The 26031-nt window shown below is 42.2% G+C and overlaps 1 protein-coding gene across 1 annotated transcript; it reads right to left on the bottom strand.

The window, feature by feature from the left end:
• Nucleotides 1-56: 56 nt before the first annotated feature.
• LOC129457034 (sickle tail protein homolog) lies at nucleotides 57-25773 on the bottom strand. Its single transcript, XM_055228634.1, has 22 exons — nucleotides 25714-25773; nucleotides 22532-22697; nucleotides 22135-22333; nucleotides 21911-22001; nucleotides 18178-18385; nucleotides 14928-15159; nucleotides 13177-13476; nucleotides 12912-13016; nucleotides 11817-11854; nucleotides 11576-11709; nucleotides 10552-10727; nucleotides 8538-8668; nucleotides 8264-8411; nucleotides 7786-7972; nucleotides 7190-7406; nucleotides 6456-6536; nucleotides 6252-6306; nucleotides 6112-6178; nucleotides 5067-5264; nucleotides 2653-3747; nucleotides 1932-2048; nucleotides 57-1632 (listed from the first exon to the last, which is right to left on the bottom strand). Exons 2-22 carry the CDS (start codon nucleotides 22632-22634, stop codon nucleotides 1612-1614), a joined length of 3903 nt encoding a protein of 1300 aa, XP_055084609.1. The 5' UTR covers nucleotides 22635-22697; nucleotides 25714-25773; the 3' UTR covers nucleotides 57-1611.
• Between the last annotated feature and the right edge of the window lie 258 nt (nucleotides 25774-26031).

Genomic DNA, 26031 nt, shown 5'->3' on the forward strand with positions numbered 1-26031 from the left:
ATCATAGACTGTTTATATGAATGATATCTCTAACCTGCTACCCGCCGTGTTCCAAATAAGAAGCTCACTCTGGATTGGCTCTTTGGTTGCTATGATACTCGTGGTCAGAATTCCAAATATAGAACTCAGCTCCAAATTGGCCCCTATAACTGTGCGTCGATGAGCTTCATTTGGGCGACGTCACGCTCACTTAGTCCACTTCTTTACACAGACTATGGGTTGGTTGAATACACTCACAATCATTCTGGCCTGGATAAACATCGGAAACCCCACTGGAGGGGGTGTCTGGGGAGTGGGGGAGACTGGAAGCGAATGCAAGACCAATAAACATTTGTACATGGACCATATATGACACAGTTAGAGTGGGTTTGCATAGGCGTTTCATTGGGTCAAATGTACATGGTTTACATACAGTACAGGGGTACTCACAGGGTTTCAGCTGCTGTGGAGGTTCAGACATTTGGAACATGTTTGACGAAAGATCAGAGACTTTATTTGGTTAAAAATATATTGATTTATACCACAGACGTAAACAAAAATAAAAAGGCCCTATTATGTCTTTGGAAACCAGTTTTTAGTATTACACATGACACTTCTGTACTGCCAAAGAGCTTAAGGTCTAAGACAGTTTTTGTAAAGCTTTAAAATATAAGAACATTGAGCATAATAAATCTACTGTCTGTACTTGATACTTTGCAGTGGGGGTGTTCTACATGTATATCTATGGTGGAATGTTCAGCAGTTGGTGACAAAATGCATTAGCAAACACATTGTATGAAAACTCAGTCACTCTCACCTTTTTAGTTGAAGTCAAACTCCTAAACAGGACCATGAACGCTCGGATTAACTGAAAAACTGTTGGCTAATGCTAGCTAGCTTCCGGCTGTAATTTTATGTGTGAAAGACTTGTTTATCAGCACAAATTAGCGCACTGGTTGTAGTTGCAGCTAAATCAGCTCTTTATGATCAGATTTTGCTAAAACAAAGCTCAGATTCAAGTCTAACACAGATTCAGACAGAGTAGTGCCTCCAGTTAGCTTCACACCCCCAGTGAATGTTGATGACATCAGCTGCAAAGTATCAATAGAAAAATAAATATCTGCGTTTTCTGTACAATTGAAATGAAACACGTATCCTTGATGTCTTTGGCAGAAGTGCAAATGAGATGAAATAGAGCTTCTTTAGATAATTACACATGAGTTAGTCGTGTTTTCAAAATGTTTTTAAAGCTGTACTGTGTAACTTTTTAGAATATAGGGTCGTCACCAGTTTGTCTCCATGAAGATAATATTGCTGTGCTTGGAATGTCCCAATTTATGGCATTACACATAAGGCTATCTTACATTTATTCAATTACAAGTGGTTTTATGACTTCAAAACAGCACATAAAAACAAGCATTCTTACAGCGAGTGGGGTCGCCTCTACACAGATCTGACCTGTAAACTAGTATGGAGGTGCCACTTGCTTGTCTCCATGGATATTAAGATAAAAAGTTACACAGTGTGCTTTAAAGTGACAGATATAAAGAATACTGTTGATATTCCACAGCCCTGGTTTATACAAACTGGAGCTGCTGCAAGTGCTGAAGGAGCGTCTGAAGGAGCCAAGGGTCAGGGCGACACTGGACCCACCTGAGACAGACGAGACAGAGGTCAGACACGCCCCGAGGCAGACTGAAGCAGGAGTGGCAGCCATTCTGTGTCTACGGCTGAATAATGAATCAGAATGGAATCGAAATTGCAATCAAAATGATCAGTTTTTTAGGTAATTTAATATCCTCTTTGAGAATGAAATGCCCCGTGTGTCAGATGCCCTCCCTGTGTGTGTCAGATGCCCTCCCTGTGTGTGTCAGATGCCCTCCCTGTGTGTGTCAGATGCCCTCCCTGTGTGTGTCAGACCCTGTAGTTTAGACTTGTGCAGTGTGTTTTACCTGTCCAGTGTGTGTGTGGGAGCTCGGCCTCTTCCTGTTGGAGATCTGTGGAGACAAACTCAGGTCTGTGGGCGGAGCCTGAGGGTCAGAGAAGGGGCGGGGCCTGGAGAGAGGAGTCTAGAGGAGGAAGGCAAGATAGGTGGAAGGAGAGGGAGAGGGAGAGAATGAGTGTGGAAGGAGAGATAAGAGAGAAAGAGGGTCAGGGAGGAGAGAAAGATAATGAGGGAGGAGAGACAACAGAGATAAGATGAGAGAGAAAAGGGAAAGTGAGACAGGAGTTGGAGAGGAGGGACAGACAAAAAGAAAGGAGAGGAAGAGAGGAGAGAAGGAAGAAGGGGGAGACAAACAGTTTATCAGACAAACAGTTTATCAGTATAGAGTAACTTATATATTTATGTGCAGTAACTCTGCAAGTTAAAGGTGCACTATGGAACTTGGTCATTTGCAAATTAAGACACAGATCTGACCTGTAACTTTGCCTGGTGGTGTCCATGGAGCTATAAGTTTAATGCCCCACTGGAACATTCTTAGTATTATCTTCTTCCTAAACAAGGGCAGCTGTCTGACAAAAAGGTTACATATTGCACCTTTATTTAACTAATTCCTGTTAAAGATGAGAAACAAAAGCCACCAGTGAAGAGTAAAGCAACCACAGCTCCCCAGACCAGACTCAACACCAGCACTGCACTTCCATAACCCACCACCTGAGGGCAGTGCACACCTGTTCTCTTCCTGGTTTGAGCCGTTTCCTCTGCGGAGGCTGTGCGTCCTTTAGGATCTGAGGTGCTGTTCTGTCGCTGTGTTCTGACCTCTCCAAACCCCCATTCGCCGTCGACATAGATGTAGCAACGCCAAAGCTATCCATGCTAACCTCCAACTGCTTTACTGACGCTTCCAAACTGTCTATGGAATCCACCGCGTTTTTACAAAGTTCGTTCTCCTGTTTTTTAGGTCTTAGTGAAGAAAACGGCATCTTTTTGTTCCTGTTAGCATGCTTGTTGCCTTCTGTTTCATCTTGCTTCTTAGCTTTTCTGAGACTACCTGTTCGGATGGCGCGGCTAATCTGTGCTAGCTTATTTTTTGGAAACTTTAGCTTGAATTTCTTCTTGCTGTCTGACTTTTTAACCTGTGCGTCTTCTTTAACTTCGCCCTGGAAAGTGAACTGCACCGGTGCGCTCATTTTTGCGTGGCTACCGTCTTCGTTCAAAACACTTTCCCGCGATTTAGCTAGATCCTCCTCACATTCGAGAATGGTAGAAAGTCTATTAAAAGTAGCTTCGATATCAATAGATTCATCCCACACAACAATAAAAGGTTCCTGGGAAAAATCGGTCCAGAAATCCTCAAATCCCTGGTTGTTCAACACGACATCAGAGCCATTAGAATTTATACCTTCGGCCATTTTGTTTGGAGAACTGTTTCCCTTTTCACGTAAAATAATATTTTGACTTGTTGTATCTTGAATTAAATGGGTAGAAGTTTGGTCTGAAGTCGCAGAATTGTCTTTTGGATTGCATTTTTGGCTTATCTGCTCCAGTGAGATGATATTGGTGGCATATTTTTGTAACACAGGCAGGGATGTACTATCAGTGTGAGTCACAATATTATTTTCCACAGTATTGGAACTTTTGACGTTTCGACCATTTTGTTGAGTCTTATCTGTGGAGATGTGATTTACGAGGGTTTGCAGATTTGATGCTAGCTTTTGCACAGCTGAATTCTGAGTTGTCGTTTGTTTTGGTTGGTTGTGGTTGTCTCCATGAGCTGCACGTGAACGCTCCACTGGTGTAGTTCTAAGAGATGCATCAACTTTGACCTGGAGGGAAAAAGAAATCTTCTTTTTTAAATCTTAAAGTACAAATGTTATGTAGTATTTGTTTTATTAGTGGTGGAGTCTGGACTGCAGTCTGGACCTGGTGGAGTCTGGACCCGCTCTACATATTCCCTTTTTATTGCACTAATTTGTCTATAAATGAAGGTATGAAGATTAATAACAGACATATCAGGCGCCTTCTTTCCCCGAGGTCGCTCCCACTAGTGTTAGCAACAGGTTTGATTGACAGATTCCCTGCTAAACTTGCGGTGCAGACCAGAAGGGACATTACCTTCAACTCCTGATTGGCTCTTTGGGTGCTATGATACTCACAGTCAGAATTTCTATATGGAACAGGGCTCCAAATTGGCCCCTATAACTGCTCTAGCCTCAATGAGCTTCATTTGACTGGCACTGAATGCTATGTCCACGTCACTCTCTCTTAGTCCACTTCTTTATACAGTCTATGGGGAGACCAAAAGTTAGCAGGGAGCTTTTGAGATTGAGTGCTCAGAGAATTTTTGTTTCCTCTACCCCCTATTTCCTCCCACTTCAATTCAATTCAATTCAATTCATTTATTTTTGTAACGCCCAAAATCACAACAACAGTTGTCTCGAAGGGCGTTCATATTTTGGTTGATGGGGGAAACCGGAGTACCCGGAGGAAACCCATCCAGACACGGGGAGAAACATGAAAAACTCCACACAGAAAGGCCTGGTGACCCGGGGATCGAACCGACCTTCTTGCTGTGAGACATGAGTGATGGAACTCAGTCACCGTGCCGCCAAGACACAAAAAACAAAACAACAGGAAGAATCAGACACAACAGGAAAAATCAGACACAACAGGAAAAATCAGACACAACAGGAAAAATCAGACACAACAGGAAAAATCAGACACAACAGGAAAAATCAGACACAACAGGAAAAATCAGACAACACTTCTCTATTTAATTGCGACTCCAGGTCACCCAAGAAACAAGAGCCATGTGTTTGTTGTGACACAATTTGACCGCAGAATAAGTCTGGTGATGGTTTATGGACTTCAAAACTACACAGGAGAAGTCCAGAGTTTTACCTGTGATGCAACAATTCAGGCAAAATGCAACCGGAGCATTTTTGCGACTCAGAGAAGACAACTTTGGATTAATGGATTCATGAAAAAAGTGTGAATGAAACATAAATACAAATCCAACTGATCACCAACGCATCTGTCTTGGATTATAAAGTGTCTTGAGCTGATGTGCAGAAGAAGGTGTAATAGTCTAAAGTACAAATGACCAGAATATATAACATTATTTATTCATTTAATTAACTCTCACCTCTGCCATATTGCTGTTCTCCTCCTTGTTGTCGCTTGATACTGCAGTGGTTGTAGTTGTCGCAGTAGTTGTGGTGGTGGTGCATATAGGGCATTGGTTGAAGGTCACGTTCCCTGTGAGAGCTGGACTTTTGGGTTTGGGTTTGACTTCTGGAGGCTGACGTGGAGGTTTGGTCACCTGCACTTTCTCACGCTCCACCTGAGAAGAAATAGTAGTAAATCTATTTTTATTTTTGCCTCTCAACCAATCACCTTTCAAGACATTGATATAAACACATCCTCTCTCTCATCTTTTACCCTATCTCCATTTCAGCAGCAGAATCACCAGCCTCCTCAGCTGCATCATCCCCTTCGTCAATAAAAACAATTAGCTTTGCCTGGCCAACCAAAACTACATGTGTTTACAATCCTGTACAGAAAGTGGTCATGATCCCATTCATTTGTTGGATGACAAATCTATGGGAAAAATTAAGGATTTACTTCCAGAGCCAGGGGAGGGCCATTGAGGACTGCGCCCTCTTGTGGCCAAAGTGAAAAGTGACCTCTGCATTGTCTGATTGCCGAGGTTAAAAGGCCCATATGACACTATTTTCTGATCTATGTTATAATGTTTCCTCATCATAAGTTTTATTCACACAAACCCTGCATATTTAGTTATTTAGTTATTCTCTCAAACTGAAAAAACTCTGTTCCACCTTGTGATGTCATCAATGTAATACAGGAAGTGCTCCACTGTATTTTTAAGCTCCACACACCTTCACTAGAATAATCTGGACCATTTCAGCCCAGGAATTTCCAATCTCTACTGAACTAAAGGTAAAAAATAGCTGTTAACGTGAAAACTACCACTTCATGACATCACAAGGTGGAACAGAGCATTTTGAGCTTTGAAGATATAAACAGGCTAATTATAAAACATTACTCAAACATGTGTGAATGAAACAAAACACAACTACAGGTCTGTTTTTGAGGAGGCAACAACATTTTGATTTGGCTAAAAGCTCACAAGAGTCAAATAACATTGGAAATGACATTGAAAAACCAACCTGAGCTCCAGCTGCTTCTTTCACCTCCACAGAGTTTGTATTTGTAAGACTAGAGCTGGCCGCAGACCTGTTATGACACAATGAATCACACTTACTATCCAAATATGAATCATTATAGAAGAGAAGGTGCGTTCACTGACCTTTGAGGAGGAAGGGACGTCGCGATGGCTCTGATGGACTTATTTTGTGTTGACGCTAAGGAAAACAAAAAATAAAATAAAACATAACTCTCTGAAAAGGCTTTACACATGTTAAAATCTTGGCTGAAACACATTTTGGTTAGTCAAACATAAAAATAACAGCACTAAACCCATTTGAACAGTTGTTGTGACAGATCCACTCACGTCTGTACGGTCGTTTGAAGACACTTGAGTTGTCTTTGTGTTCCGTGTTTTCAGCCTGTGTGGACCTCTCCTGCTCGGCTCCTGATACAATAAAAAATCACTGTTACATTTATTTATCTATTCTCCAGTACAATACCAAATGCTGCTTTGCTTTGAATGTTCCACAGTATGGCATTAAGCGTATCTACATCTCTAGCATTTACTCCATTATATCCACCCATTTTCTTCCACTTTAGCTGGGTCACAGAAGCAGCAGTCTGAGCAGGGAGACCCAAACTTCTCCTTCCACACATGGAGCACATGCATTCTTACTGAACAGACTCGCCTCTCCACAGATATAACCTGTAAGTTGGCCTGGTGGCATCATGCTTGTCTCCATTAAGCGTTAAATTTCATACTGTGGAACACTCAAGGCAAAATTTCCATGGAGATAAGCACACGGACGATCCTCCACCAGAAAAGTCTCATAGTACATCTTTAAAACTGGTCTGTACATGATTTTAATTTAAATACTGGTACTTCTTTTGTGTATTAAATGTGTTATATTCTTGTTGTTTTAATGACACTGATACAGAAATCCATAACATTTAATCATAAAATGCAGCCTACAACAAAGAACATTTTATAGTCAAAGCTACAAATCAACATGACCTTCTTTGAAAATCTGAAACCATTCCAAGTATCCCCTGGGAACTACTCGAGTATACTCCTATACAAGCCATCAAGAGTCTAACCTGGTGAAGAGTCCTGGTCCGAGGCCGGAGGAGGATCCTGGCTCGGACTTTCTCTTGAGGTGACGGGATCCTGGAGAGACCGGTCTAAGTGGGACTGTGAGGACTCAGGCTGGTCCTGGTCTGTCCTGGTTTGGTCCTGCTCTGTCCTGGTTTGGTCTGCTTTAGTCTGCTTTGAGTCCGGACCAACACTGCCATCTGGAGGTATCCTTGTCGTTTCCTATAATAATAAATTGACAAAATAATATCTGGTTATAGTTTTGGTCATATATTATCAAAAATTTGGCTGGGCTGAACATGTGTGCAGTTGCCAGTTTTTCCATATTAGACTTTTGATGCATTATAAATATTAGGTATGTCTATATGTTCATGGTGGTTGTATCTAACTGTCAGCCTTACCGTCAGAGGGCAGAAATGACAAATTGATGAATGAAGAGTCACTTAAGGTCATGTGAATAAAACTATAAATATTAATGTGAAATGCAAATGAGACTAAACGCCTTTAGGAAGTGTCTGTGTTTTTATATAACAACTTTTTTACATAAGAGATTAAAATAGACAGAATTAAAACAAGAAGAGACGGTCAGATGGGTGATTACCTCTGTACTTGTAGACATGTTTTGCTCTGTGGAGGTTGTGTTTTTACGGGTCACACTTGGAGAGGCTGGTCCCGTCTGAGCTCCCCCAGAGTCGGAGCTGTTTTGTGGGGTTCTGAAGGAGGAGCGGGGTAGCGGTTTGGGGGAGCCCTGGTCGTCTTTGGACTGAATGAAGGACTCAGACACACTCCTGAGAGAAGAAGCAACACTAAATTAGATTTCACTTTTTTCTAATATGTTTGAATTGGTTGTTTTCTCTCTGTTCTCTTTCTCTGCAGTCTATATATCATCAGATGCCCTTCCATCTTCTAATATTCCTGTTTGTCAGATGTCCTCCCATCCTCCTGTAGAGCAGGTGTGTGTGAGTGTGTTATACCTGTGGGGGTGTGTGCGTGTGTGTGTGTATGCTGGTGTGTGTGTGCGCGTTTGTGTAGGTATGTGTGTGTGTTTGTGTGCGTGTGTGTGCAGGTATGTGTTGTACCTGTGCACGAGGCTGAGTTCCTCCGTCAGGTTCCTGATTCGGGACAACATGGAGTCCATTTTCAGAGGTTCTTCTTTGAGGAAGCGCACCACCTCCACCTCCAGGCGCAGCACTGAGCACATCCGGCTCTGCAGCTGCGGGAACTCACCTGAAACAACACAAGGAGACATTTAGAGCAGTGTTTCTCAAACTGTGGTGTATTATGATGATTATGATGATTATTATTATTATTATCGCATTACTATTCCCCTGTTCCTCTGTCCCGCTGCAGTACCTTTGAGCAGAGCCATGGCCTGTCCCACTTTGCGCAGGTTCACCGCTGCCAGCTCCACATCACCGAGGCTCACTGCTCCTGGACCAGAGTGAACCGACCTCTGCAGACCACCCACAAACTCCTCCAGATCACTGAACACACATAGAAACAAACAAACACATAAACAAACAAACAAACAAACATATAAACCGGACGACACCAAGACAGAGGCCCAGGAACCACAGACATAAATCAGCATTATGGAACATTTAAACTACCGGTAAACTTAAGTCCACCTGCTGGTCTCTATGGAGATGTTATTGCATTGCCCATTATGTGCCACTGTATATTTATCCATCTCCAAGCAAGTGATGTGATCAAGCCAAGTTACTGGTCAGATCTGTGGAGAGGCGACTCTGCTCACAGTATTAAAGCACGTTTTTAGGTATTTTTTAGCAACTGCAATTGAACAAATGCTGGATATGTTTAATGCTTCACTGGGGAACATTCCAGGCAGGGCAATAACATCTCCGTGGTGACGAGAAGTGACATTGTGCAGCTTTAATCTCCTATGCTAGAACTAAACTAAAATGTCTTGTAGTTGACAGAATGTGTGGTCTAAATGATGAAACTTGAACTTTGGGGAGACTAAAGAAGTTTGCAGAGGAAATGTTCCGTGATATTTTGATAATTTGGCGTGAGCTCATTGCTCTGATTAGGAACATAAACTTATCAAATGTCACGTTCTGTCCTTTGTCTAAAGTCCATCCACCGCCCTGAGACAGTCCTGCTCTTTTCAGATGTCACACATGAAATACTGCAGCAGAGTGGTTAGCCTGTCTCCATGTCTCAGTGAGGAGGTTGTGGGTCTGACTCCTAATCTCTCTGAGTGGAGTATACATGTTGTCCCTGTATTACTGTGGCAGAGTGGTTATCCTGGGTTAGACTCCTGATTTCTCTGAGTGACTGTAGTGACATATATTTTAGTGTTGAATAATAGTTGTATACCTGCAGGCTGTGAGTAGGGGGCGCTGTGTGAAGCCTGTCCTCTCACATCTCATCAGCTTCAAAGCCTGAAGGATTGTTCTTAAGTCTCTGTCCTCACATCACTCCAAATGTGACTCTCAAACAGAACTTCAGAAATCCCAAATATTCAGATGAAAGCTCCGGACAGACCCATGAGCTGAATAACTACATGTATCACAGATAATGTGGCATTCAGACTATTATTATTGTGCCCTTGGGCAGGACACTTTTCACATTGCTATTACCCTGATGTTTTTACTGAGGTGAGAGAATATGGGGAGGGCGATACTGTCAATTCCAAATAAAACATTTTATCTTATCTTTACTTTACAGACAAAAAACAATATGACGATTATATGATATTAAGAGGAGAAATCTGACTTTACTGCAACATTTCTCTTTGTCAACAATCTTTTTGCAGCCTCTTTTCAGATGCAGCTTTTTATATGACTTTGGTCCTATATTTGAAGGGAGGTTTGGTATTTGTGGCCTGATCTCATCTGATCTCTGAAACTAAGCAGGGCTGGTTGTGGTTAGTACTGGTTAGTGGGGCAGCAGTGGTTCTACTGTTGTTGTGTCCTTAGGCAAGACACTTCACCCACATTTCCTAGTATGAAAGTGATGTGTGTGTGAGTACGCTGGTGGAGGCTGGAGAGGCCGATGGCAGCCCTGTTTCTGTAAGTTTCCCCCAGGGCAGCAGTGGCTACAATAGTATCTTACCACCTCCCTCCTCTTTCTCCCTCCCTTCCTCCCACCTCTCTCTCTCTCTCTTATTGAGCTGGTGTAGTATTTGTTCCTGGTTCTTCGCATACTCTCTCCTCCCTCCCTCCGTCCTCTCTCTCCTCCCTCCTTCTCTCTCTTACCTTAGATGGTGTAGTATCTGTTCCTGGTTCTCCACATACTCTCTCTGTCTCTCCCTCCCTCTTACTTGAGCTGGTGTTGTATTTCTTCCCGGTTCTTCGCATACTCCTTCTTCACATACTCCTTCCTCCCTCCCTCTCTCTCTTACCTGAGCTGGTGTAGTATCTGTTCCTGGTTCTTCACGTACTCTCTCCTCCCTCTCTCCACCTCGGCTCGTGGTCCATAGAAGTTTTCCTGACCCTGGAGGAGCTTCTGCCTCATGAAGCCCAGGAGCTCCTGCCCCATGGCCTTGAGCATGGAATGCACCGCGGCCTGCTGACAGAGCTGAGGCAGAGGAGAGGAAAGGGTTAACTCAAAGATACTGAAGACACAGTACACATGATCAAATATAACATAGTATAAGTATATGGAGTGCACCGTGGCCTGCTTATAGAGCTGAGACAGAAGAGAGGAAAGGGTTCATTTAATACTGAAGAGACTGCTCATCAAACTCAACATCGTATAAATATATTTAGTCAACTAAAGTACTAAGATAAGTTAAAGGTCCTGTATCTGACTTTTTCCATGTATTTGAGAAAGATGTGTTTGCCCCAGTACAGATATATGTAAGGTCAAAATAAATCCACCGTGTGCTGTCTACTCTGCATCTAATCTAAAGCGTTTTATGGTCCAATAATCAGGAAGTGCACATTAGCATGGTAACTGTTAGCTTTAAAGATGCACTATACAACTTCTCTACAATCTTACTGTGAGTGGGGTTGTAAATAACTAGTATGTTTCACGGAAAATCATTACATTTTAAAATTTTATTCTTGGAGCTTCTGGCATGGGCACTAGTATTATGTACCCATCCTCCAGTGTCTCTGGGTTAAACCTGGTTTTGACCCATCCTTCAGTGTCTCTGGGTTAAACCTGGTTTTGACCCATCCTTCAGTGTCTCTGGGTTAAACCTGGTTTTGACCCATCCTTCAGTGTCTCTGGGTTAAACCTGTCAGGAGCAGTGGACCAGATCTGAGCCAGGATCCTGGAGTACTGCTGGAGATTAGCCTGTTACTAAATTTGACACAGAAAATTTGACTCCACGTGGTCTGGGATTAGGACCTTCTTGTTGTTAGGAACGGTCACTTTTCCACTTTGCCAAAATAGTTGTAAATGAATATACTGCTTCTGACCTGTTGGTGGCGCAGTTGCTCCAGCTGCAGCCTCAGGTCACACACAGACTGTTTGGTCAGAGTCAGTTTGTGTTGGAGGGTGTCACCAGAGAGGCAGCGTGGAGGGGTGGGGCCTGAAGGGGCATGTGACATCACTATAAGACAAAAAGACATTACAATATTAACATATACAAGGCGTCACTACATAAACAGAGACTATGAGAGCACTGCAGAGGAGCAAACAAAAGGTGTACAGTCTGACCTGGTTTGTGCAGGAGGAGGCTGTGTGGTCCATTCTCACTGAAGAGAAAGAAGACGTTTGTTAAGCATGGTTCAAAATGGCTTCTACACAGACACAGAAGAGTGAAAGTGAAAATTTTCAAAGAGCTGCAGTCAGTTTAGCCATGTTCACAGTTACTAAAAACAGACTGTGACATGACACAAAGAATCATCCCTCAGACAAACATTAAAGCCGACAACACCACCTCCTTCACTCAACTTTCTGTAATATGAATTTGTTTTCTCATAAATTTTTTTCCCCAGTTTACTTTCTGGTTGAAAATCATGACACCACTCTAAGACGTTCCCAGACAGTATAAAGAAGTGAACTAAATAAGTGTGACGTCACCCACAGAGTTCAGCTCCAGTCAAATGAAGCTCATCGAGGCTAGAGCAGTTATAGGGGTGAATTTGGATCCAAGTTACATATTTGGAATTCCAGCCGCGAGTATCAACAAAAGAGCCAATCCGGAGCCAGGCTGTTGAGGCTAATGCCCCTTCCACAGCACTGTTTTAGCAGGGAGCAGATGCTTAGCAACACTGTCAATCAAGCCTGTTGCTAACACTAGGAGGAGCAAACTCAGGGAAAGAAGGTGCCTGAGTTGTCTGTTATTAATGTTCATATCTTAATAATTACAGACACAATAGCGAAATAAAAAACACCAGGATCACGTAGAGCGGGTTAATATGAACATTTTAACACCAAAATGACGAGTCTGACAGCAGCAGTTACAGAGAGAGGGAACACAGTTTTTCAATAGAAAGTGAATTGGAGCCAGAGTCGATGGAGCTGGATGTGCCCATGATGACTTATTTGGAACGCGCTGGCTAGCAGGTTAGCTATGTCCATTTATATACAGTCTATGGGAATTCCATAGCGGTTACCTAGCAACCGTATTGTACACTGGTCAAAAACTCCTCTAATGCACCCAGAGATTTGTACAAATAAAAATATGTTGAAATCATGTTGATGCGTGATGTCATCAGTACAGAGCTCTCTAGAGCCTTCACAGTGTGTAGCCTATAAAAGTCTTGTAGTACTATTCAATACATGATTATTATTGTGAAAGCCTCGTACCTGGAGAGCTCCTGTATCTCGGGTATCTCTGCTCCCACAGACAGAGCACGATGAACCAGACCGGCTAAACTGGCAATCTGCTCCTCCATCACCGAGATGCGCTCACTGAGGGAGGACACAACAAGAAGAACATAGGTGGACTAAAGTGCATAACAGGACACAGGACTGAAAATAGACAGGAGGGATTTTTAGCTCAACAGTAGGTGGCTCCGTTTACACAGCCCTGTATAAATTTCAGATTCTCCGTTGTCATTCCTGATCTCACCTCTGGGAGCCGCTGTGACCCAGGCCCCTGAACACTTCGTCTGTTAGGGTTAAAGGTCGGTCCACAAACACAGAGGAGTTGGAGGAGTTAGAAGAGTTAGAGCCGAGACTGCGCCCCCTGTAGGCCTCATGTGGGACTCCATTCACACTGCTGTTATGTGAGTTCAGGTCCGGAGGCAGAGGGGACACCAGGCCCACTCCTCCAATGATGTGCCCGCCCACAGTGCTCCGTCTCTGGGGAGAGCCTGGCGGAGACAGGGGCCCCAGAGGGAAGTCCCCGAACCTCTGACGGGTCTTTGGTCTGGACACAAGAGGAAACAGGGTCAAGAGTTTATGCTTTTAAAATGTTACCACTGACAACTGTAATTGTAAGATTTTATGACAAATGTATCTGTACATGGATTAAAATGACTTTTGACATTTGATTACACACACGTTCACACACATGCACACACACATATTCACAATTGTACTTTCCAATCATTGCTGTTATTTCATGTAGGAATGAAACAATAATCAAAATATCATGATATTGTATCGTCAAAGGTCTCACAATACTGTCGTGGGCTGTCACAATATATTGAATTCAAAGCTTCTTGGTTTAAATGCTTTGTTTTGTGGCAGGAACATCTAAACAACTACATAGACCAGGGGTGGGCAACGTTTTGACACACAGGCCACAGTGAGTTCTAAAATTTGACAGAGGGGCTGTTCCAGGACATATATGTATATATTACATTAAAGATTTGTCCTGTAATATGTAGCAAAGCGTGAATATGCAAGACTCATTGTAAAAATTCGTAAAAGTAATCGTTATATCACTAAATTCACTAATTTCTTTTCTGTACACCTACTTGTCTCCATGAAGATAGAACTGGTTTTCCTAGAATGTTGTTTAAGGTTGTTTCCACAGTATGGTATTGAGCCATATTGGCATGTGGCCTGAGGGGTCAGCACTCCACCTCACAAGAAGGTTCCAGGTTTGACTCCCGGCCACTCAGGACTTTCTGTTTGGAGTTTGCATGTTCTCCCTGAGTCTGAGTGGATTTCCTCCGGTTTCCCCCATCAACCCAAAACATGTATCATAGGTCAAATCCTCCCGATGAGGTCCTCCTGACCAAGACTACCTCAAGATCTATAGATGGGTCCACTGCTCCTGACAGGTTTAACCCAGAGACACTGGAGAACGGGTCAAATGCCAATAGATAGTTCAATGCCAAACTGTGGATAATTTTAGGAAAAGTAATAACAAAGCAGGTGGCGGACCCTCTACCAGAAATTTGTCCCTTTAAATATTTCCTTAAAAATTGGCATATTTGATTTGTTATTTGTGCCTTTACTTTGTTATGTTTAAACTTTAAAGGTCCTATATTACGCAAAATGTACTCTTGTGAACTTGAAGTCATATTATAATGTTACCTCCTCAAAAACAGACCTGGAGTTGTGTTTTGTTTCATTCACACGTTTGAGTAATCCTTTATTATTAGTCTGGCTATATTTCCAAAGTTCAAAATGTCCTGTTCCACCTTGTGATGTCATGAAGTGGTAGTTTTCATCTTAACATCTCCTTTTACCTTTAGTTCAGTAGAGATTGGTAATTCCTGGTCTGAAATCAACCAAATGATTCTAGTGAAGGTGTGTGGAATTTAAAAACACAGCGGGCCCTTCAAACAGACATTTTTACACACTCATCCTCATTCCATTCCCCTTGATATTTGAACCAGTGACCTGCTGGTAGGTGGGCGCGGTTACCTGTGGAGCGTGTTGGCCTGCGCCGCCTCCGTGTGGCTGTGCAGAGGTTTGACGGAGGCGTGGAAGCGAGGCAGTCCGGTCCCTGGTCCCTGGAGCTCCACACAGAGGGAGGGAGGGGCACTGCACAGGGACGCCCCCCGCACAGAGGACAGCGAGGGGGGCAGAGAGGTCGCGGCGCGTGGGAGGGCATCCGGGTGAACCACCACAGCCAGGCTCGGGCACAGCTCCTCATCTGAGACACAGAGAGAGAGAGATATTGTGACTTTGAAATGCTGATACTTTACACGTCGCTTATGTGTGTGACTTATTAGACAGATCTGTAGCATAATTTAGCGGTCACCTCTCTGCTCGCACGCATCAGTCACAACCAAAAACTGCTGAATGAAGTAAGCCACATACTCAAGGAGTGACTGGACTTCTGCTGGGAAAACGCCTGCAGAACGTAGCGCCCCCTGCGGTTCACCCACTGAGCCGCAGACAGGAGGAGGAGTCTCAGTGTGATCTTTACTCATACTCTACTCAGATCAGGTTTGCTTCTCTATTGTTCTAAATGTGGGAAATTTGGACCATCAGCGTTCAAAGATGTACTCATTCTGGATAACTTCAGCCCCTCCTTATGGTCGCGTGGAGCCATGTGCACTGGGCAGCACTGGACTTACAAACAGATTATAATGTAGCCTCATCTCTGTGGCCACTGTCCTGTTTCTGTCTCAAAATCTGAACGGTTTAGTCCAACACAAAGAGCTCAAACTGATGTTCCAGGTACACTGCGTAAAGATGAGCTGCCACTGCCTGGTTGCGCACGGCTCCACAAGCCTGTAAACAAGTGTAAACAAGTGTAAATAAGTGTAAATAAGTGTAGAAAGCAGATTAGGTAAAAATCACACAGACTCCTCCTCCTGTAGTTGTCTGTGGATCGGAGTGCGGTCCATCAGCTACAGAGAGACATGAAGTTCCATCTCCAGGGAAATGATTCAACAGTTGTTAATGTTTAAAAGGCCAGAAATATAAAGTTCTACATCCATCGTGCACAGGTTTTTATTAAGATTTTAACTCAAATAAGCTTCATTCTTTTGCCCTGTGGTGGTGGTGAGGAGCTCTTCTGTGTTTTGACATGTCAGCCCCTAAATCTGGATAAAATAACAGCTTTACTTTGAGTACGACTTCATCATTTATGTATTTAATGTGACCCGTATAATCTGCCGTCTCACCCTGTAGTTTAGATCTGTACAAACATGTTCTGAAATGTGATTCTTGTTTTAGTTTGTCTGTCTTTTTTGTCATTTCTCCTGGATTAAAATGTGAACTTTGAACAGAATCCTCTTATTAAAACATAAATCTTATAATTTTATTACGCTGAGCTGTGAAAATGATATACAGTATTTCAAATCTTATATTTTTTGGGGGGGGAAATGATCAAAATTGGTCCTACATGTCGATCTCAACCATCAACTGCTGTAGATTCGTCGATCTTGTACAGTGTAAAAGTACTCTTGTGTTACCCTGCACCCTGGTTTACAAAAAATATTTCTATATTTATTTTCATGCAGTTTGCAGTCTCATTCCAGGTGAGTGAATGAACCTAAACGTTGTGTATGAACGTGTCAGGCAACGTTAAACTGACCTCATCACAGCCATGTTTAGTCTGCATATTCACCTTCAAGGAGCACATTTTTCAGATTTTTCCCAGGCAATAAAATACAAATTGCTTGTTGTCTTCTTGTAATACATGTATTTTTAGGTTATCATGAAGATTTTTGACATTCTTCTCGTCACATGACCTGTCTGCACTTCTCAGTAATAAAAGAAAGTCATGTGATTCTTTCTCTGTAATGATGTACTGTAGTGGCAGACTTAAAGGTCCAGGAGGTACTGTAGTTTTCTCATCAAAAACTGATGAAGTTGTGTTTTTTTCATACATGTTTCAGTAATCTTGCACTTAGGACACTTTTTATGCAAAGTCCATGCGCCTCTTAGTCCTAGTATTGATTCAAATTGAAGGAAAGCACCAGTGTCTCTCCTTTTAAGAAGCATTTCAAACTGTGTGTGATCATGTGTGAGATTAAATGTTTAAAAGCTGGACATGTGCAGGACTCATTTATCAACGGTGTTAAAAATGTAGTAGGAATCAATGCAATACAGGAGCACATGCAATAGAACTCAATATGAATCTGTGCAATGTGAGTATATGTGCAGTTTATGTGCAGTATGCGTATATGTGCAATAGAACTTAGTGCAATATGAATCTGTGTAGTATAAGGATATGTACAATACAGTGGAAGAGGATTTCTAAATGTCCATCTCCAGCTTGTTGAACTGATAAGTGTCTGTACTAACCTGTGATCTCTGGTCTTGTCTTTGTTTGCCTCTCTTGTCTAACTGTACATAGTCTGTGTCTCATGCGGATACAGAGCCATTTATAGCCTCAGAGAATCACCAGTGTTGACTTGTTGGTCACATGGACATCGGACATTTTACACAAATCAACACAAATTAATATCACGTTTCTGCAGTAAACTTTTCTCAAATTCTGCATCGAAATGAATGAGATTCCTGCTTAACCAGACGTGCCATCACAAAGAAAGTGCAGTTTAGAAGCACTTAGAGGGAAAAGTGAGCGGGGCAGAATAAGGTCAATAATCTGTCATATTTACATTTGTCTTAATGTTAATTTGCACTGGTCTCACTTTTCTTAATTGAATAAAATAAAATACTCTTAACTTTTATGTTTTCCATACACAGATGCATGACATTTTAAACATGTTGTACCAATGCAGAGGGCTTCAAAAATACTTAAAATACTTATACTAGACTAATGCTTTTCAGTGATGTTTTGCTTGTTGCAGTTGCCGTAACTACAACCTAGCCTAGCAAACCAAGACTGCATACTTTTCCAAAACTATACAAAGAACTGTAGTCTGAGCTCTGGCCTTATCTCCCCAAGTTCATACAGGTGCGAATGACGAGTGGATCAAACAATCAGAGGCGCTGTCTGAGGTTGGAGAGGCAACCAGACTGTAAAGATTCTCAGTCTGGCTGCCAGGCTATGCAAAAAAACACTAACTGAAGACAAAGCAGCACTTTTTTCATAAACTGTCATGGGGGTACAGAGATGATTGAAATGAATGAAAGAAAGTCGATAAAGTGATTATTGTGACAGTCTTATTTGCACAGTAGGGGATATTTCACAACAAACACACTCTCTCATTCATATTGTGTTGTTTTCTGTATCAGATCTTAGTTTTCTTACCGGGCATGACGTCTCTCCGCTCCAGGATGGCGCTGCTGTTGGAGCTGAGTTTGCGCCCGGCCACTTGGGGTCGTTGTCGCGGTAACGTGGATGACCCCTGACCTCTGGAGGGCGACGACGGCATGGAGCGGACCATAGGGGGAGACATGGAGCCCTGCAGATTCTTTAGAGCAGAAGTGTGGCCGCCATACAGGATCTCTTTGGATATCTAGGGAGATAAAAGGATTTTCAATAACGTGCAATTGACCCATCCTTCAGTGTTTTTGTTCTGTCAGGAGCAGTGGGACCCATCTCCAGATCTTGAGCTAATCTTGGTCAGGACTAACTCAGCTGGAGGATTTGAGCTATTGTGCAATCAGATCGATGGTGTAAACCAGAGTGTCCAGAGGAAACCCACCCAAACATAGGGAGAACATGCAAACTCCACACAGAAAGACTCGGGACTCAAACCTGAGATCTTCTAGCTGTGAGGCGAGAGTGCTGGCCATTGTGCCATTCATCATTAGGAGTTATAGATGAGTGTAACTTTGAGCATTAGACAGATCACATGATGACAGAATCCTTAAAGCAGTGCTGTTGTTGTGGTTCAGTCCTGTTTGACCCTGTTTCAGTCTGGGTTTAGTTCTGGTTTAGTTCTAATTCAGGCCTGGTTTGGTCCTGGATTAGCCTTGATCCTGGTTTAGTCCTGGTTTAGTTCTGGTTTACTCCCAGTGTAGTCATGGTTTAGCCCTGGTTTAGTCTCAGATTAGATTTGGTTCAGTCCTGGTTTAGTCCTGGTTTAATCCTTGTCCAGTGCTTGTCCAGTCCTTGTCCAGTCCTGGTTCAGTCCTGGTTTAGTCCTGGTTCAGTTCTAGTTCAGTCCTGTTTCAGTCCTGGTTTAGTCTTGGTTCAATCCCGACTGGTTTAGTCCTGGTTTCACCCAGGTTTAGCCTCATTTAACCCCAGTTGAGATAAGCAGATGTTAATCTTGTGTGTCACTGCTCCTCCTCTTCTTCTTCTGCAGACGTCAGAAAATTTTTGGACTGTTCTGAGCAAATCTATGAAATAAGAAAAGCTGTAGAGGAAATGTGTCCACTGCAGTGACACATGTTCAACAGAGAACCACCACAAAATGTCTGCTGTCGCCCCGGGTTACTGTGGCAGAGTAGTTATCCTGTCTCCTCCTCTCAGTGCAGAGGTTGTGGGTTAGAGTCCTGATCTGTGTGAGTGGAGTGTGCACGTGCTCCCTGTGCTCAGAACTTAAAACTAATCCAAGAATCCCATGCATTTCAGAACATGTTTGTAGAGGTGTAAGCTACGAGGTTAGCAGCTTTGACACAGAATAAAACCCCATGGAGACACAGGGAGGGCATCTGACACACAAGGAGGGCATGGCAGAAAATATTACACAAAAAATCTGTAGCATTTAGTAGGGTGATTAGTAGGTTGAGTTCACGTCACAACATTGTAGAATCCCTGTAGTGAAACAAACACAACTGGCACAAAATCCACCTCTTCTCTGTCAGTATAGGTAGCTTTAGAAAGTGGAGCCATTACTCAACCCCAAATATGTGGCTGATGTCAGTTGAAAGGACGTTAAGCCGTGAGATTAATATGACAAGTTTGTGGAGCCGATCCCAAACTACTAATGAGAAGGTTCGACATTTGTGGAGCAGATGTTTGGAGATTTATTTCAAAAACAATGAATCTCACATAGATTTATACTGATACTTTGCAGCCGAAGTCATCAACATTCCCTGCGGGGTGTGATGCTAACTGAATGCACTGCTCTGTCTGTTTGTCAAATTAGACTTTAATCTGAACTTTAATTTAACGCAATCTGATCATAAAGAGATGACAATAGATGAACTGATTTATGCTGTTAAACAAGTGCTTCTCAAATAACATTACAGTCACAAGCTAGCTAGCATTAGCCAACAGTTTTTCAGTTATTCTCTCCCGCCTTTTTGTTGAAAATCAATAAACAGGACCATGAACGTTTGTACTGATCAAAAGCTCCTGAAAATGTGTTGTTTCAATCCATTTTGTTTTTTTCTTGAGTTTTCAGATGATCTAAAAACCTTCTTCGCTGTGTTTGCTGATGTGTGCATTGTGTCACCCTAGTAACTGCTGAACAATCCATCATAAGCATACATGTAGAACACCCCCAGTGTGATGTCACTGCAAAGAATCAATCTGAAATCATGACTTCTTCGGGTTCTAGAAAGAGATCACGCTCTATTTGCACCTCTCCACTTATTTCATCATGATAACTTTTCCTTCCCAATCATGTCAGTGCTGCAAATGTGAAATATATTATAAGTTGCTAAGTGAATTGTCACATTATGAACTGTTCTAAAACTTGACTTTCTCTCTGATAATAGCCCTGAGCAGATCAGAGCAGGTCATGATTGGCTGACGTGTGACGGACAGTTGGCAGAGGTGTAATTATGTGTGTGCGTCTGAGTGACTCTGGTGAATGGAGGGAGCGGCTCTCATCAAACTGACACGTTCTGTTTGCTCCTAAGTCAAAATGCACACGTGGATCTGTCCAAGTCTAAGCAAAGAGCAAGACCTGGATACCTGGTTTAGACCTGGTTTAGACCTGGTTTAGACCTGGTTTAGACCTGGTTTAGACCTGGTTTAGACCTGGTTTAGTCCTGTTTTAGACCTGGTTTAGACCTGGTTTAAATCTGGTTTAGTCCTGTTTTAGACCTGGTTTAGACCTAGTTTATACCTGGTTTAGACTTGGTTTAGACCTGGTTTAGACCTGTTTTAGACCTGGTTTCGTCCTGTTTTACACCTGGTTTAGACCTGGTTTAGTCCTGTTTTAGACCTGGTTTAGACCTAGTTTATACCTGGTTTAGACCTGGTTTAGACCTAGTTTATACCTGGTTTAGACTTGGTTTAGACCTGGTTTAGACCTGTTTTAGACCTGGTTTAAACCTGGTTTAGTCCTGTTTTAGACCTGGTTTAGTCCTAGTTTATACCTGGTTTAGACTTGGTTTAGACCTGGTTTAGACCTGTTTTAGACCTGGTTTAAACCTGGTTTAGTCCTGTTTTAGACCTGGTTTAGACCTAGTTTATACCTGGTTTAGACTTGGTTTAGACCTGGTTGAGACCTGTTTTAGACCTGGTTTAAACCTGGTTTAGTCCTGTTATAGACCTGGTTTAGACCTGGTTTAGATCTGGTTTAGACAATTTGGTCATGCTTAGACATGGCTTACTCCTGGCTCAGTCCTGGTTTAGACCAAGTTTAGACTTGGTTTAAAACTGTTTCAGACCTAGCTTAGTCCTAGTTTAGACCTGGTTTATCCCTGGTTTAAACATAATTTAGTCTCTGTTTAGACCTGGTTTAGTTCTGGTTTAGTCCAGGTTTACTCCCAGTTTAGTCCTTGTTTAGTCCTGGTGTAGCCCTAGTGTACACGTGATTTAGACATGGATTAGTCCAAGTCTAGTCCTAGTTCTGACCAAGTTTAGTTCTGTTTAAGTCCTGGTTTAGTCCTTACTGGTTTAAACATAGTATAGTAGTAGTGCTGATTAAGACCTAATTGGTTTAGTCCTGGTTTAATTCTGCTCCAGTGTTTGTTTAGTCCTGGTTTAAAAGTTAAAAGAGTTGGTTTGGTTCTGGTTAAGTATTTGGACCAGATTTAGTCCCTGGATGATCTGGACACATTTTATTCAGTTAAAGTATAAGTATTGATAATACTTGGTGAAAGCAGTTTGATAATAGTGTTTAATGCACAGGACTAACCCGGGGCTCCGTGCTGCTGCTCTGTCCAGATCTGAGCTCCAGTCCTGGGTCTCGAACGTACACCTTCAGGCAGCACTGTGGAGAGATGGATCTATACAGGAAAAAACACCAAGAGAGAGTCAGAAGAGCAGAGGAGAGGGTCAGATGAGCAGAGGAGAGGGTCAAAGGAGCAGAGGAGAGGGTCAGATGGAGCAGAGAAGGGGGTCAGATGTTGTACTTCTGACCTGATGTCTTCTAGTTGTCTATAGCTCTGGCTGCTTTGGTCTCTGATGCAGATGGAGGCGTGAGGAGACTGGAGGAGCCTCAGACTGAGCTGCTGAGGAAACGCTCGGACAAAGAGAGCACGGACAGCATCCATGTTGGAGAGGTCAGAACACACCTGCACCTGCTTAGTCTCCTCCCCCAACTGCAGGTAAACCACACCTGAGGAGACACACAGGGCTTTAGCTCAGGAGTCTAACCCACAACCTTTTTACTCAGCACAGACTGTATTTAGAAGTGGAAAACAACACAACGCCATCTTTGGAACGTGGTAGCTAATGAGCTAACGGGTCCATTTATATACAGTCAGTGGTACTGAGAAGAGGAGATAGGATAACCACTCTGCCACGGTACACTCACCTAGAGGTCTCTCTCTTTTGGGGGTGGAGTGGTGGAGGGGCAGGCTGGAGCGCCCCCTGCTGCCTCTGGTGAAGCCCACACTGAACATGTCATCTTCAGTCATGTTCTCTTCTGAGTCGGCCTCTGTCAAGAATCCACAAGGGAGCAGTCTAGAGGCTCTCTTCACCTGCAAAACAAAGAAATGATGTTTAGCATCACCACCTCAAATAGTAAATACAGGGACATGCTGAATACTGTGATGGCACATGGAGGGACAGACCTGGGACAGCCCTCAAACCTTCAAATACTTTTTATACCATCTCAGAGGCTAAGCAGGGCTGGGCCTGGTTAGTGTTTGGATGGGAGACCTGAGATAAATAAGAGTTTGGTGGTTTGAATGTTGATTCTGCAGACATACTCTGTTTTTCTCAGAAAGGCCATGCATCTCTCTGATTGGTTAATCTGCCTGTCAATCATGCCCAACTGAAGTGGAGGGGACAGGATGTAGCTCCAGAACCATACATCTTTGTAGAGTTTTGTCAAAGTGTGTGGTTCTGGCTGGACAGGTAAGTGCAGCACACCTTAGGCAAACCTTAGGCAAGACACTTCACCGACATTGCCTAGCATGAATGTGGTATGTGTGTGTGGTGCAGATTGGCAACCTCGCTTCTGTCTGTCTGCCCCAAGGCAGCTGTGGCTATAATATAATGGTTTATCACCACAGAGTGAATGGAGTGTGTGTCCAGTGCATTCATTCATGTTGCTAAATGAAAAAGTGGTAGAAGTGAGACAAGGGATAGGAAAGAGGGACCAGTCTCCATAACAACATAAACATTTGAACATTTGAGCTGCAGAAGACCAAACTAATACTATATATTTCAGATTGCAGATTATATATTATTTCAGAAAACAAATGGCAGGCTCGCTGCGGCAGAAAGGCGTGTCATAAAGATTTATTTAGTAAATTGTGTTGTGGAATTCATATTCAATGCTGCTAGGCAACAGTTCCCCACAGTGTGATGTCATGTCATTTTAAACTTTAAAAGTCAAATATAAAATCTCAAATATAAAGATCTTAACTGTGTTTTAGTGAAATGAGGGTAACCTGTGCCAGGCTCTTAAAGTGATGATTGTACACCACAAACCCACTACAAAGACTTCAGCCAAAAGTGAAAGTAAAATACAAAAGAAATATAAAATATGTAATAGATCTGATGCATGATCCCACGTGCCTCATCGCGTGTGGACTCTCTGTGTCTCAGGCAGCAGCATTAACAGCAGACACGTGTACATATTTATCTTTATATACTGTTATATATTTTATGTACTGTTTATACATAGATATTAAAATATAATCCTTAACCAGGATTTAACCAGAACTAAACTGGGACTAAACCAGAGCTGTACAAGGGATAAATGCAGGGACTGAACATGACTAAAATGTGACCAAAACAGAACTGAACCAGGACTAAACCAGGACTGAACCAGGACTACATTCAGACTAAATCAAATTCATACACTGACTGAACAATATATTCATTTCACACACTTTTGATCATCTTTTTTATAAACATTTACCTAATGAAATCCTGGTCTTTGTGTAGAATTGTACCAAAATAGCTCTTAACTCTATACATTCTAGAAAAAAATGCTCAAAGGTTTTCTAGAAAGTGAAAATAATCAGATAATCTTGTAACTCCTTCCTTCCAGCTCCTCGGTTTGAGCGTTTACCTACTGTAGATTTTATCAATTTTTCCTCCTTTGGATCATTGTTTGTGGTCCACTTTTAGACCTGGTTTGGCCTGGATTAGACCTGGAATAATCCTGTTATAGACCTGGTTTAGATCTACATCCCAAACACTCATATAAATATAGAGCCACTTTCTGAATAATCCAGATATGAGAGTGTGGTTAGTAAAAGTGTAAAAGTGATTTCTCCAGCTTCAGTAAACATGTCACATTTGTTCACATTGAAAAGTCTGGACCTGTAACTCATAAATTACCTTCTCTGTTTTATGTTATGACAAAAACAAACACAGATGTTAGCAGTGTTGATCTGGCGAGGTGCATATGTCGAACAGGTTTCAGTAGCCGCGTGTTGCATAATCAGTGTCTGGATCCAGATCTGTCACGTTACTCCAGAGTGAAATTTAAGTTATTTAAGTTGTATGTATTTACATAATTAACTGTATAGCATTATCTAAAATGCTACATCACATTTTTATATTGCGCTTTTCCACCTTCATACACCAGTGTACACAGACACTGGGGACAAGGTGGGTGTCTTGCCCAAGAGAGTGGGATTCAAACTGCCAACCTTCAGATCATTGGATAAACACTCTACCAACTGAGCTACTGATGCCCTATAAACATGCATTTTGTTTGAACGCACACTGCCAGTCAAAAGTTTGGACACGCCCTCTCATTCAATGCCTTTTTTCTTTATTTTTACTACTTTCTATATTTTATACACAAACAGAAAACATAAGATATATAAAGAAAGATATATGGAATTATGTAGCAAAGAAAAAAGTTAAATAACATTTTATATTTTTGAACCAAGGTTGAAACAGACGTAAACCAGGAACTGAAGCAGGACTGAAACAGAACTAAACCAGGACTGAACAAGGACTGAACCAAGACTGAAACAGGAATAAACTAGGGCTGAAGCAGGACTGAACTGAATCAAGACTAAGCCAGAGATAAAATGGGACTGAACCAGGACTAAACCAAGACTAAATCCAAACTGAACCAGGACTGACAAAAAAAGTGTGTCCAAATGTTTGACTGGTTGTGTATGTTTTGTGTATTAAAATTAGTTTTTTTTCAATGCTGTGGCCATGATGCAATTTCCAAATAAACCAATAAATAAATAAATAAATAAAATAAAAATTTGACCTTATTTTAAAAAAAACAAAACAAAACAAAAAAAAAACACACCTTTTTGCAGCTAAATATTGTATATTAAATATAAAATGTAAATTTGAATGCATTGAATCAACATGAGGTAATTGCATGAGGAAAAAGTGACATAATGTGTTTTAAATAGGGTCAGCATTTCATTTAAAAAACACTCATCTTAAATACCTCAAGCAAATACTGAAACAAAAATATTCAAATAGTATTTTTGAATGTTGATCTTGCATAGCCACTTGTCACTGTAGAGGTAAACAGCTGCAGGTTTGTAAGTTCTTGTGTCCTACCGTGTCTTCAGGCGCTGGCAGCAGACGTGTCGCGTGTCATCTTCATCAAGTCAAAAAGTTTCACAAAATAAAGTGTGAGTCAGAAACAGTCTAAACTCCACTCCCAAAACCCTCCTCCAGACCTGAGCCAGGAGCAGGTCCGACCAGTCCGACCCGAACAGCTCCTCGCCTGGGTAAGGGAGGGCTCAGACAGGAGGAGGGCCGGGAAGAACCGGGGCTGAAACAGGACTAAACCGGGACTAAACAGAACTGAACTAAGAATGAAACAGGACTGAACCACGAACTGAACCAGGACTAACCCAGGGACTGAAGCAGGGA

This window comes from Periophthalmus magnuspinnatus, chromosome 17, assembly GCF_009829125.3.
Source record: "Periophthalmus magnuspinnatus isolate fPerMag1 chromosome 17, fPerMag1.2.pri, whole genome shotgun sequence".
Lineage (NCBI taxonomy): Eukaryota > Metazoa > Chordata > Actinopteri > Gobiiformes > Gobiidae > Periophthalmus > Periophthalmus magnuspinnatus.

What these genes read in the sequence shown, in the direction of transcription:
- LOC129457034 (XM_055228634.1), bottom strand. Translation starts at nt 22,634, where the DNA reads ATGACTGAAGATGACATGTTCAGTGTGGGCTTCACCAGAGGCAGCAGG. An exon ending in ACATGTCTACAAGTACAGAG is followed by an intron (nt 7,407 to 7,785) that starts GTAATCACCCAT and finishes TTATTATTATAG; the next exon opens with GAAACGACAAGGATACCTCC. An exon ending in AAGAAGCAGCTGGAGCTCAG is followed by an intron (nt 5,265 to 6,111) that starts GTTGGTTTTTCA and finishes ATTTCTTCTCAG; the next exon opens with GTGGAGCGTGAGAAAGTGCA.